At 48.7% G+C, this 13,832-nt stretch overlaps 2 protein-coding genes across 8 annotated transcripts in view; both read left to right on the forward strand.

Annotated features, from left to right (window-relative positions):
• Positions 1-102: 102 nt before the first annotated feature.
• Positions 103-1,583, forward strand: NRN1L (neuritin 1 like). Its single transcript, XM_005653247.4, has 3 exons — positions 103-221; positions 937-1,069; positions 1,188-1,583. Exons 1-3 carry the CDS (start codon positions 122-124, stop codon positions 1,474-1,476), a joined length of 522 nt encoding a protein of 173 aa, XP_005653304.1. The 5' UTR covers positions 103-121; the 3' UTR covers positions 1,477-1,583.
• A 5,446-nt stretch (positions 1,584-7,029) lies between these two features.
• PSKH1 (protein serine kinase H1) overlaps positions 7,030-13,832 on the forward strand; it is a 31,837-nt gene continuing 25,034 nt past the window's right edge. For all 7 annotated transcript variants that reach the window (XR_014805779.1, XR_014805780.1, XR_014805778.1 and 4 more), the window contains exon 1: positions 7,030-7,148. The gene's annotated coding sequence lies outside the window, so the exon portion shown is untranslated. The remainder of the gene's footprint in view (positions 7,149-13,832) is intronic.

Below are 13,832 nucleotides of genomic sequence, written 5' to 3' on the forward strand. Positions count from 1 at the left end.
GGCGGGGTTGGCCTGAGCCCCGCCCCTGTCTCCCATCCAATCACAGTCCCCCCCTTTCGGGGGCTGGGCCGAAGGGCTGCACTCCAAGCTGCTAGCTCTGGCACTAGGCTCCCGGCGAGGGATGATGTGCTGCTGCTGTTACTGCTGCTGCCGCCGCTGCTGCTGTCGCCACCGCTGGCAACCACCCTGTGCACTGGGGCTGTTGCTGCTGCTGCCCCTTGGTGAGTGCCGGCACACCCTCTCTCCAGGCTGGGTGTAGGTTGTATGGGAGCTGAAGGACAGCCTTCCTTAGCGCTGAGAGCCAGGGTGGGGAGGAGGTGGGAAGGCTCCAGGGAAGGGATAATGTGTGCCAGCAGCTTCAGGATGTAAAGTGAAGGGTGTGAACTGAACCCTAGTTTGGGGGGAAGAACTCCAAATTCCTCAGTCCCCATTCTGACAAGGGCTGGCCCCTTACAAGGCTCCCAGACCAACTGTGGAGATCTCTGAGGTCCTTTCGTAGGGTCAGGCCTGTATCCCAACCCGCTCTAAAGTCTCCTAGCCATCTTTGGGGTCTCCTAGCCATCTTTGGGGAGGGGATAGAAAAGCCAAATAAAGCTTGTCTAGGCTGCAAAGAAACTGGAACTTGCTGGGGGCCCTGGCCCCTTTTACTGTGTCTGTACTCCTTCATTTGGACCATTCTCACATGACCTGGAGCCCAGAAGCTGAAAGAGCCAACCCATGGGAGACTTCTTCCCCCATACCCACCTATCTTGTCCAGGTCCACCTAGAATGGGGTCAGGGCAGGTGGTTCCCAGACGTGCCCCTTGGTTCCCTGGGGTGTCCCTTTCACGCTGAGTCATGTCCCCAGAGCACTTCCTAGTAAACAAGCCCCTTGGGGTTGCGGGGGTGCAGGTGTGTCAGCTCATCTTATCAACTGTTCTCCACCCCCACCCCTAGTCCTTGTATGTCCCCTGGCAGCAGCCACAGTAGGCCCAGGCCGCTGTGACACCATATACCAGGGCTTCGCCAAGTGTCTCATCCGCTTGGGGGACGGCATGGGCAGCGGAGGCGAGCTGGAGACTGTCTGCAGGTATGGGCAGGTGCAAGGGCTGCAGCCCAACTCCCTCTCCCTTTAGGCCTGAACTTCTTTCTTCCCATCCCAAAGCCCCCTGCTTCACCTAATTCCCCTAACCCCACACCCTTAACAGGTCTTGGAATGACTTTCACACCTGTGCCTCACAAGTCCTATTGGGCTGCCCAGAGGAGGCAGCTGCCGTGTGGGAGTCACTACAGCAAGAAGCACGCCGGGCCCCACACCCAGACAACTTGCATGCTTTGTGTGGCACCCCTGTGCGTGTTCAGGAGCGGGGCGCGGGTCCGGAGACCAACCAGGAGACACTGAGGGCAACAGCGCCTGCACCACCCACCCCAACGCCCACACCCCCACTGCTGGCAGCTGCTCTGGTGCTTGCCTGCCTCCTGGGACCTCTGGCCTAGCCAGTCTGGTCAGGTAGTAGCACCCCCTCCTCCTACCCAGCTCGGGTGGCTGCTGTCGGGGCTCCTCAGAGCACTCTCGGCTTTCATTAAAGGTATTTATATTTGTATTAAGCTCCTTCTTTTCTTCCTGCTGTGCCTGCTTGCCTGGGGTGGAGGCCTCGAGAAGCTGATCCCCAGGATGAGATGGGCGGGGCTGAAAGCCTTCACAGGGGACTCTGTCTTTCTCCTCACAAACACTCATTTCCCAGGGGCAGTGCAAAGCTTTCCACTGCCAGCAAGTTCCAAGAGTTTTGGTGGTGACCCAAGATGTGCGGGAATGTACATCTTTCTCTGTCCTCCCAGGCACCTGGCACTCCTAGCCCTACCTGCCCCTCCTTTCCTGGCTCCTAGCACCATGTGAGGTACATGTACATTGTCCCCACTCGCAGATTCATTCCAGCCTCCAGGCTCTTGACCATCTCATCTCCTTCTCCTGCTGAACTACCATCTTAGCCTTCAAGACCCAATTCAGATTAAGTACCCTTTCCTTCTATGGGGTCCTGGTTTTCTACAAGGTGGGGAGCCCCTGTTGGAGTCTACATTCAAGTCTCTGAGATGACCTGGGGCTGCAAACACTAGGGTCACAGTGAGGGTTCCTCTGGCCTCTGATCTCCACTAACTTGTGACTTGAGAAGAGGTGGGCAATGTGAGGTCTAAACAATCCCAGAAGACTTTCTGGAAGCACAGATGAGCATATGATGTGTGAGGAGCCCCTGTTCATCCTGGTGGAGAGGAAGAACAAGAATTGGCTGGGCAGAATCCTGAGGGAAGGAGGAGGCCTCAGACGGTGAGACTCTCTTTTGATCAATCCTCTTCCACTGCCAGGACCCTCGTCCAAGCTACCTCCCCAGGACCTGTGTAGGCACTGCCATGGCCTCTTCACTGGCTTCTACTCTCACTCTCGCCATTTCATTCTCCATTTTCTAAATAAAAAAACTGATCCTGATATTAAACTTCTTTTCATAGTCTACAAGGCCTATATAAGCCAGCTGGTTTTAGATGTAGGATAGTTTATTCAGTCTACTCCATCACCGCCCCTCCAGCAGCACAGAGGAATCATCTACCTACTCAGTCCTTGGGGTAAGGGGAGGTTTCAGAGAAGGAGAATGATAGAGGGTGATAGGAGGTAAAGATGCTAGACTTAGCAATGATGGAAAAGTGGGGCTGAGTTAGAGAGAGGCCCAAGGAATCAGGCGTAGGGGGAGGAGGGGTTCTGGAGTCCAGAACTAAGACTTGCACTAGAGTCTATACTGGGAGGGTGTTGCCCCCAAGACAGAATCAGGCCTGATGGGACCCTTGTTTAGGCTCCAGTGTGACAGGTGCCTCCAGAGACCTCCACTCACTCACGCAGGAGCCCTATTCCATCAGTGCTTCCCAGGCACCCTCCCATTCCTGTTAGCTAAGATGCCTCAGGTAACTCACTGCTCTGTCTTTGCTCCTGTGCGTCATTTACCCATTCTTTTCCTCCCACTTCTCTCTCCCAACCATTCCTTACCTATCTTCTCACATCACCTGAAGGAGAAAGTTTAGGGGAAAAAAATCCCTCCCAGATCTGCCCCCTTTGATCACCAATATCTTCCAGAAGGAAAGGCCAGCCTCCTATTCCTCTGGGGCTTTGTGCTCAGAATATCCTTCCCCGTTTCCTCCTGGTGAACTCCTACCTCTTGTTCTGTATCACCTCCTCCCTAACCCTGCCTCCAAGCTGAGTCAGACGCCTCCTACAGCTCCACACAGTTCCTGGGCTTTCTTCTGTCTCAGTACTCATAGCAGTGGCTCACTGGCCCGTTAGTGTCTGGGTCCAGGTTTGAATGCCCTACTGTGGATTCCCCAAGGGTCCTCTTTGTATCTCTAGCACCCAACCTAGGGATGAGTATAATAAGTGCATTTGTGAGAGTGTGTGGAATGAAAAAATAGAATCTCTAGTCTTGCACAAAAAGTTTTATAGTCAGCAAGAGCTTGGACTGAGAATGACTTCAGAATGGAGGATGTGTCTTCTTGGGGCAGCCTCCTTAACCTGGGCTTACTGTTGGGAAGGGTGGTGCTGGGGCTCCAAACCCCAAAAGTCTTCCCAGAGCCACTCTTGGTGGGTGACCAGGAGCAGCCCGCTTGCAGCAGCAGGGGCTGCATTGGCCAGCCATCAGGGGGATTACCATCCTCCTGCTGTGACCTACTTTCCCCTGGTTTTTGCTCCCTAAGTCCCTGCTCTTCCCTGGAATTGAGTGACCTGGAGTGTGTGCGTGGGGGTGGGGCTGGGGATAGAATCTGCTTTCTGGCCAGGGGCTTAAGAGCTTTGTGTGTTTTATCCCAGAGCTGGAGGAAAGGGGTGGGCTGATAGCCAAATGGACTGAGCCCTAGACACAGCTGCCCAGGCCGGAGCATCATGGTAATGGCGCTTATCACATTTGCAGCTCTGCAACATGGAATAGCTTATTGTTCAGAGGAGGGTCTGGGGGCTGAATATCCTAAGCCCAGTCCCCTCTGCATCAATATACATCTTCATCTCAGGGCACCATGTTTTTCACCAGAGCACAGACCAGCACCTGCCCATAGCAAGGAGTCAATATTGAAGTGAATTATTGAATTAATTTGCCAAATGTAAAATAGAGGTGTTGTGCGGCTTTCTAACCTCTCTCAACCTTGGAATTCTATATTATTTTCAACACTTACAATTACTGAAGTCGATTATGATGCCTATTATATAGAGGCTTAAAAAATACTAGGCTTAAGGAGGGGAGATGTTAAGCTTACACGATTGTGTGTCAGAGGTGTGATATGATCCCAAGTTTATTTGGTCCCTAAGTCCCTTCCCTTAATCATCATACTAAACATGTGGAAGTAACTTTTTTTTTCTTCACAGCCACACCTGCGGCATATGGAAATTCCTGGGCTAGAGGTTGAAAGGGAGCTGAAGCTGCCTGTCTACGCCACAGCCATGGCAACATCAGATCCAAGCCTCTTCTGTGACCTATGCCACAGCTTGTGGTAACGATGGATTCTTAACCCACTGAACAAGGCCAGGGATCAAACCCGCATCTTCACAGAGACAGCATCTGCTCCTTAAGCTGATGAGCCACAATGGAAACTCCTGGAAGTAACTTTTAGGGTTTTTTTTTTTTTTTTTTTTGGCCTTTTGTCTTTTTAGGGTCACACCCCCAGCATATGGAGGTTCCTAGGCTAGGAGTCACATCAGAGCTGCAGCTGCCGGCCTACACCACAGTTTGTGGCAATGCCAGATAGTTAACCCACTGAACAAGGCCAGGGATCGGACCTGCAACCTCATGTTTCCTATTGGATTCATTTCCACTGCACCATGATGGGAACTCCTAAGGTGTTTTTTTTTTTTTTTTTTAATAAAATATTTTGTGATATCCTACTATATAAAACAGACTGTGATATTTTATTGGTGTTAATACATATTTAGGTTTAAAATACAAAATTAGCTTATACAAAGGCAATCCCATGTTATGAAGTAAGTGCTCAGTAAAGATTTTAATAAATGAACAGAATGAAATGAAGATGGATGGAGATTATAATCCCCTTCTTGGAGTTCCCCTTGTAGCTCAGCAGTAACAAACCCGACTAGTATCCATGAGGATTCCGGTTTGATCCCTGGCCTCACTCAGTGGGTTAAGGATCTGGCATTGCTGTGAGCTGTGGTGTAGGTAACAGACCTGGCTTGGATCCCCCGTTGCTGTGGCTGTGGTGTAGGCCAGCAGCTATAGCTCAGATTGGACCCTTAGCCTAGGAACTTCCATATGCCACAGGTACAGCCCTAAAAAGAACAAAAAAAAAAAAAAAAAAAAATCCCCTTATCACTTGAGATACCTATTTCCCTCGCCCTGAAATCTGGGTTGATTGTAAAGTAGTGAGATAATTCCGATCCTATAGGAGAATCATCAGTGGTAACATTTTTTTTCTAATGTATTTGCTGTGCAGTTTCAGAATATACTTAAATTCAGTAACAATAATAACAAAAATTAAAACAAACAAGGAGGGAGTTCCTGTTGTGGCGCAGTGGAAATGAATCCGACTAGGAACCACGAGGTTTTGGGTTTGATCTCTGGCCTCACTCAGTGTGTTAAGGATCCAGTGATGCTGTGAGCTGTGGTGTGGGTTGCAGACGTGGCTCACATCTGGTGTTGCTGTGGCTCTGGTGGAAGCTGGCCGCTACAGCTCTGAATGGACCCCTAGCCTGGGAACCTCCACATGCCACAAGTGCGGCCCTAAAGAGACAAAAACAAAACAAAAACAAAAACAATAAAGCAAGGAGTTCTCCTGTGGGAGAGCCGACTAAGGATCTGCTGTTGTCACTGCAGCAGCTCAGGTCGCTGCTGTGGCTCAGATTGACCCCTGGCCAGGGAATGCCCTGGGCCTGGCTAAAAAGAAAAACAATAAAAAAAAAAAATGTTACTACACAGTTGGCCTAAAACTGATTTCATCGATCTTTAAGTTAACCATTTGCAACTCCTCTGTGATGGAGGTCAAATTCAACATATCTGAGTGCCTGAATTATTTTATTTTATTTAGTTTATTTTTTAATTATAGTTGATTTACAATTGAATTATTTTAACTGTAGTTTAAAAAATAATTTATTAATTAAATTTAAGCCTGTCCTGGAGTTCCCATCTCGGCACAGTGGAAACGAATCCAACTAGGAACCATGAAGTTGTAGGTTTGATCCCTGGCCTTGTTCAGCGGGTTAAGTAAGGATCCTGCGTTGCTGTGAGCTGTGGTGTAGATCGCAGATGTGGCTTGGATCTGGCCGTTGCTGTGGCTCTGGCGTAGGCCAGCGGCAACAGCTCCAATTAGACCCCTGGCCTGGGAACCTCCATATGCCGCGGCTGCGACCCTAAAAAGACAAAAGACCAAACAAACAAACAAAAAAATTAAGACTGTCCTTTGCATAATTCCAGAGGAACTTCCAGAAACTTCTGTTGAATTGCACTATATCCCCAATCTCGCACTATAAAGCACCCTCTCTCCTAACTACAATCTTTTTCTTTCTTTCTTTCTTTCTTTTTTTTTTTTTCCTTTTTAGGGCAGAACCCGCGGCATATGGAGATTCCTAGGCTAGGGGTCTAAAGGGAGCTGTAGCCGAAGGCCTACACCATAGCCACAGCGACGCCAGATCCCAGCCGCTTCTGCGACCTACGCCACAGCTCATGCCAACACCCGGATCCTTAACCCACTGAGCGAAGCCACGGGTGGAACCTGAGTCCTCATGGATGCTGGTTATATTAGTTTCCGCCGAGCCACAAGGAGAACTCCCTAACAAGGATCTTAAAACATTCTCCCCACTATCTACTGTGACTGCCAAACCTAAGTTCAAGGTTCTCGGAGCGACACAAAGACTCACCCGTTATTCCCGGGAGAGAGCCCAGCCCCGCCCTGAAAGCGTTGACTGACAGACAACGCTCCGAGCGCGTAGCCCTGCCCTCCGGAGTCCTTCCCAGCCCCGCCCAGTGGGCGTACGGAGTTTGTTTTGGCGTCAAGCGCGCGCTGTGATGACGCCACGACGCTGACGCCTGAGGATGGCGGCGGCTGCGGCGGCGGCGGCGGCGGGTGCCGTAACCGCAGCCCGGAGAGGGTCAGCACAGGTGCTCAGACGCCAAAGAGCCCGCCGCCCGTGCGAGGTGAGGCGGCTGGGCCCAGGCGACGGCCCCATGGGTGGGAGGGGCTGACGAGCTGCTGCAACGGTCGCTTCTTGGAGCACTGGGCCCGTCCCTATCCAGCTGAGAGCCCTCGGCTCGTGCCCGGGGCGCCGGGGCCTACGGGACTAGGGAGCAGGCCAGGAGACCGCTCTTCGAGGGCCCCGGTATTCGAGGCTGGACTGGCCTTGAGACTTGCTGCTGCGTTGGGTAGCCCGTCTCTGAGGCCGCAAGAGCCAGGTGGTCATGGTCTGCTGTTTCGCCTTCTGTTCAACCAGCCGGCGTAGGTCAGAGTGGATTGACCCGGTTGTCCTCATTACTTTCTCATGTCCGGCATCTATTGCACACCCACTCCTTTGCGAACAAACGCCAGGGGGCCCGGAGGACGGCTGGTCGCTTCCTTGTTTATTTTGAGGGGAAGAGTAGGTCTGAGTCCGTCCGGTTCGCCTGCCTTGTAAATTAGTTGTCCCTCTGCTTTTATAAAAGCAGGCAAAGTCCAACTCCTCCACGCTCACTCTCCCTCCATGAGGCTATGAAGTTGAATTCCCACATGAAAAATCTGAATAAATCCTTCATTGCCTAAAACTGGCCCCGTGGTACCTACAGGATAAAGGCCAAAGCTCATAGCAAGGCATTCAGGGCTCTTCATAATCTGATAGAGGTATAATCCCGAAATCCTAGCCACTTCTGTTTCCTGTTTACATTGTTTTGGGGGGTATGTGAACCTGCCTTTAGTTCTGTTTTAATACACTCTTGCTTTAGATATGCAATTTTCTCACTTTGTAGTACTTTTTTTTTTTTTTTGTCTTTTTAGGGCCGCACCCGGGCATGGTAATACTTTTCTTTTCCTTCATCCCCACCTCCACCCACCACTATGGAAAATTTACATCTGTCCTTTAAAATCTGCCTTAGCGCAGTGGTTAACGAATCCGACTAGAAACCATGAGGTTGCGGGTTCGGTCCCTGCCCTTGCTCAGTGGATTAACGATCCGGCGTTGCCGTGAGCTGTGGTGTAGGTTGCAGACGCGGCTCGGATCCTGCGTTGCTGTGGCTCTGGCGTAGGCTGGCGGCCACAGCTCCGATTTGACCCCTAGCCTGGGAACCTCCATATGCCGCAGAAGCGGCCCAAGAAATAGCAAAAAAAAAAAGCTATAAAATCTGCCTTAGATTTCATTTCCTTGGAAAAGCCTCCCTTCTCATGGAACCCCTGACTCCTCTGAATTTCTATTCATGTTGGAGTTTATTGTGTTGTGTCACCTGATGGTTGGTCTGGGGATTGAGTCTTCTGTCTGCCTCTGAGTGTCTGGCTGTGTGTCTGGCATAAAGTAGGAGCTGAACCAACTGGGATAGGTTGCTGGTTGAGAATGGATATAGATTCGGCTATATTATTTTGAGCACCTTTCAGGGGCCAGGGCCTGAGATGGGCCCAGCAAATGCGAATGTCCTGTTTGTACATGCACACGTGTGCATGCGGTAGGTGGTGCAGCCTTGTCGACCTTGTTGTCTAAAATCTCCTGGGGTGATTTTTCAGAATACAAATTCAAGAGTCTCATTCTCTCGGAGTTCCCATTGTGGCTCAGTGGTAACAAACCCCACCAGATCCCTGGCTTCACTCAGTGGGTTAAGGATCCAGTGCTGCCTTGAGCTGTGGTGTAGGTCAAAGACGCTGCTCAGTTCCTGAGTTGCTGTGGCTGTGGTTGTAGGCTGGCAGTTGCGGCTCCAGTTCGACCCCTCGCCTGGGAACTTCCATACACCACACATGCGGCCCTAAAAAAAAGAAAAACAAAGAGTTTCAGTCTCTGAAATTTTGATTCAGAATATCTGGATTTTGGTAGGAATCTATACATTAAAAAAAGAAATCCCCAGGTGACTTTACTTTGATCCCTGGTTGAAGATCATTGTCATTGCTTCAGGAAACTGTTGGGTCTTTGTTCAGTGGGAAGGGCTAGCTCTGCCTTGTGGCACATAATTCCTGTTGCAGTCTCATTGCCCATACCTTGGGGAGGCAGGGTGATTTGGTGGGCTTTGGAGTTAGAAGACTTAGATTCAGTTCTTTATTTTTTTGCTTTTTAGGGCCATGCCTGCAGCATATGGAGGCTCCGAGGCTAGGGGCCTAATCAGAGCTACAGCGGCCAGCCCATGCCAAAGCCACAGTAATGCCAGATCCGAGCTTCGTGACCTACACCATAGCTCACGGCAATGCTGGATCCTTAACCCACTGGGCAAGGTCAGGGATCGAACCCACACCTCATGGTTCCTAGTCGGGTTTCCGCTGCTCCACTACAGGGACTCCTTAGATTGAATTCTTGACCTTTATGAGATCTTAAGGTTCTTTGAGTCCTAGTTTTCTCATCCCATAATAGGAATAATGATGCCTACTTTATGTGGTTGCAGAAAGGAGTGAGAGTGCATATAAGATGCTTAGCACAGTTGGAACTCAGGAAATGGAAGTGTCGCTGTTCTTCTCAGAGTGTGTCCCTTGCCAAAAAGAGATCTTGTCTTAGTAAGCCTGTTTGCTCTTCAGGCTAAGCTTTGTGTAGGAAGCTACTTATGTTATACAATGTCTTTGAGGTAATTTCTGGTCATCAGGAAAAGCTCTGACAAAACTGTGCTTCTACTCAGGGCAGTTGCTATTGGCTGTTCCCCTAGAAGAGATTTGGATTGTTGACTCACTGGAGAGGGGGTTTGTTGAATAAGTACATCGTCCAGTTCTAATTGCAGCTGCTGCACTTGTTAAGTGGTATAAATGAGCTCTAGGAAGTGCAGCTTTCAGGAAATCTTTTTACCTCTTACACTGAGCTAGACTTGCACCCCACCTGGAATGGAATACCCTTGAAGGTACTAGTGTCTGTGAAATCCTAACTATGTACTGAGGTTCTCTGCCACTCAGAAGTTCACAGTTAAGTGAGTGAGAGAGTGGTTTGGACTTCTGTTTTTTTTTTTTTTTTTTGTCTTTTGTCTTTTTGTCTGTTGTTGTTGTTGTTGTTGCTGTTGTTGCTATTTCTTGGGCCGCTCCCGAGGCATATGGAGGTTCCCAGGCTAGGGGTTGAATCGGAGCTGTAGCCACTGGCCTATGCCAGAGCCACAGCAACGTGGGATCCGAGCCGCGTCTGCGACCTACACCACAGCTCACGGCAACGCCGGATCGTTAACCCACTGAGCAAGGCCAGGGACCGAACCCGCAACCTCATGGTTCCTAGTCGGATTCGTTAACCACTGCGCCACGACGGGAACTCCTCTTTTTGCTATTTCTTGGGCCACTCCCGCGGCACATGGAGGTTCCCAGGCTAGGGGTCGAATTGGAGCTGTAGCCTCCAGCCTACGTCAGAGCCACAGCAACACAGGATCCGAGCTGCGTCTGCAACCTACACCACAGCTCACGGCAACACTGGATCGTTAACCCACTGAGCAAGGGCAGGGACCGAACCCACAACCTCACGGTTCCTAGTCGGATTCGTTAACCACTGCGCCACGATGGGAGCTCCTGGACTTCTGTTTTATTTTATAAATGTGAGCATGTTATGTGGGCAACTCTGATCCTCTTCACAGCTTCCCAACTGTATGATGTGAATTGGCTATAGGTGTGCCAAATTATTGACCCTTAAGCTTTGAAATAGCTGAGAATAGCTGTCTCATTGACCCCAGGATACACAGAGAAAAATTGAGGAGTACAGCCCTGAAAGAAGGGAGACATTTCTGCTTGTTGAGACCTGGAGAGAGACTTATTTATTTGAACTTTCTTTACTTCCAAGAATCTTACTCAGTGAGTATTAAGCCAATTTGTGTTGGCTAGGTCATCACTGAGCTAATTCTTGGTACAGCCCTCTGTTGCCATGGTATCCCATGTGATGCTAAAGTAGAAAAATGTGCTATTTTCATTTTCTATGGGAAAATTATTGCAGAGGGACTCCTTCCAGGCTTCAAGCCTTGAAGTGGCCTCACAGGGCACCATAAGAGTAATGGATGAGGGGACCATTTGTCTGGAACAATCTGGGCTGTAAGTTCCTTGAGAGCAGAGATTATAACTGCCTTCTATTTGTCTGTCACAGCCCCTGGCAGAGTTCCTGGCCCACAGCAGGAGCTCAGTAAATATTTGCGGGTTGAACTTTGGGATTTGGAAGGAGAACCCCAGGTACATTGCCAGAGTCTGTATTTCTGATGATGGGATGGGCAGTGAGTGGGATGTTTCAGATGGAGTTGGGGTCAGGATAAAATGAGGAGGACAAAACAAACTTTTCAACTTGTCACTCTCTCTCAGCACCAAGGCAGGAGTCTCTGTTCACTAGTTATTACCATGTAGAGAAGTGGTACATAGCCAGAGTCCTTGAGAAGTCGGGTCCTGAGTTACAATATTCCAAAAAAAAGTTGTGATAATTTTTATTATGAAATAATATTAAAAGTTAAAACATTGTGAAAATGAATAGTGAACTGTGTCTTTAAATACAAACACTAATCATTTTTTAATAATTGGCATATATTTGGCATAATTTGCTGTTTATTCCTCCAACTTTCTTTCTAATGCATATACTAGTCTGTACATTTCTACTATATATGTGTGTATATATGTATGTACATATGCATATTTATTTATTTATTTAAGCTGCCCTGTGGCATATGGAGTTCACAGGCCAGAAATCAGCTCTGAGCCACAGCTCACAGTTGGAACCTAGCTGCAGCTATGGCAACACCTGATCCTTTAACTCACTGTGTTAGGCTGGGGATTGAACCTGTGTCCTGGCATTTGAGAGATGCTGTTGATCCCTTTGCACCAGAGCAGGAACTCCCTATATCTATTTTTTAACGTTGAAAATGTAATATTTGGGCCTCTAGCCTTCTGAGATGTCCCGTTCTGTCCGTGGAGGTTGTTTCTCCCAGGGACACTCTCATCTTCTGAGACAGACCATGTTCAGTCTATGGAACGTCTGTTTCTGATTTCACGTTTCTGTGGCTTGCTTTTGAATTTTTTCCTGCACAAAGCCCCAGATCCTCACTTGGCAGCCTATCCTCCAGCTCACAGAAGACCTGGAGCATGATTATCCCCTTGCGCCCCATTTTTCTACAATGTCTTTACAAAGGAATAAGAGGAAGGTGGTCTTCTTGCACTTCCTACTTTTCTTTTAATCGTAAAAATGTAGCCCATTTAGATCTCAAGGCAGAGCCCTCCTGACTGCCCACTTGTATCCTTCACAAGTGTCCTATATTAACCTATTTTTTGCCCATCAGAAGAAAAATGTATTATGTGGTAATTTTAAAATACAGCAAGAGCACAGAAGTATGTAAAGTGAGAAGTAAAAGTCCCCCTTACTTTTTTCCTTCCTTCTGCCTGTTTCCCTGAATTTCCATACCCTAGAGGCAGGCACTGTCAACAGTTTCTTTTCTACCTTTCCGGGATATTTTTTTGCCATGTAAATGTCTGTACCTTTTTTTTTAATGCTTCATTGAACACATGCATCACATAATATTTTAACTACTTAATACATCAGGAACATGGATCCCAGCACAAAGCCATTCAATAAAATTGACGGATATCTTTCTTTTCTTTTGTCTTTTTAGGGCCACACCCACAGCATATGGAAGTTCCCAGGCTAGGGGTCAAATTGGAATTGTAGCTGCCGGCCACAGCCACAACACCACCATATCCGAGCCACTTCTGTGACCTATACCGCAGCTCACGGCAACGCCAGATTTTTCACCCAGTGGGCCAGGCCAGGGATCGAACCTGTGTCCTCATTGATGCTAGTCAGATTCATTTCCACTGAGCCATGACTTAACTTTCTTTGTCAGTATCAATGGATTTATGGATGTTCCCGTTGTGGTTCAGTGGCAACAAATCCGACTAGTATCCATGGGGATGCGAGTTTGATCCCTGGCCTGGCACAGTGGGTTAAGGATCCAATGTTGCTATGAGTTTTGGTGTAGGTCACAGATGCAGCTTTGATCTGGCATTGTGGCTGTGGCCTAGGCTGGTAGCTGCAGCTCTGATTTGACCCCTAGCCTGGGAACTTCCATATAACACGGGTACAGCCCTTTAAGAGAAAAAAAAAAAAAAAAGGAAAGAAATTTCTGGGTCTCATGTTGGTGTCCCTGTTTTAGAAAGCAATTGTGTGGTTGCTTCTAAGGTTGCAGAGGTCTTTGTTCAGGGTTTTTTGGTCTAAAGTGACAGGCTTCTTCACCTGCCGTCTCTGCTTGCCTCATGATGGTTAGAAGTGCTGTTTAAGTTACTTATTTCTGGGATTCCTGAGAGATTACTGCCTACTTCATTTCAATAGACATTCTTTCAAAATGCAGGAGTGGAATATAGAGATCTTTGAAGGTGAAACATTTGCTGTGGAGAACAGTCTTAGGAGGTGTTGGGCTGGGTGCCTGTGGGCCCTGCCTGGCAGACATCCACACACTCCTGTAGCCAGGAAAATTGTCTCAGGATCCATCCCCGCCTGTCCCCTCCCCCTAGGCCCCTGGCCTCCCCACAGATGGGTCTGGCCAATTGTAGACAATCTTGCTTTGGTGTTCAGGTAACAATCTGTAAGACCCAAACAGACCTAAGATCTCTGGCTTCCTTTGTTGTTGAGAACATTTATACAAGTGTCCAAAGAGCATGACTCTGGTTTATCCACCAATCTGGCCTCTTCCTGCCACTTGAAAATTTCTGAGGTTCTGGGATTGTTGCCC

The sequence above is a fragment of the Sus scrofa genome, chromosome 6 (genome assembly GCF_054392235.1).
Source record: "Sus scrofa isolate SSC_HxYL_T2T_F1_AM1 chromosome 6, Sscrofa_HxYL_maternal_Yorkshire_Landrace_v2.0, whole genome shotgun sequence".
Taxonomy (NCBI): Eukaryota; Metazoa; Chordata; class Mammalia; order Artiodactyla; family Suidae; genus Sus; species Sus scrofa.

Coding starts and splice junctions, on each gene's coding strand:
- NRN1L (XM_005653247.4), top strand. CDS start 122: ATGATGTGCTGCTGCTGTTACTGCTGCTGCCGCCGCTGCTGCTGTCGC. Junction 222..936: donor GTTGCTGCTGCTGCCCCTTG/GTGAGTGCCGGC, acceptor CCCCACCCCTAG/TCCTTGTATGTCCCCTGGCA. Junction 1,070..1,187: donor GAGCTGGAGACTGTCTGCAG/GTATGGGCAGGT, acceptor CACCCTTAACAG/GTCTTGGAATGACTTTCACA.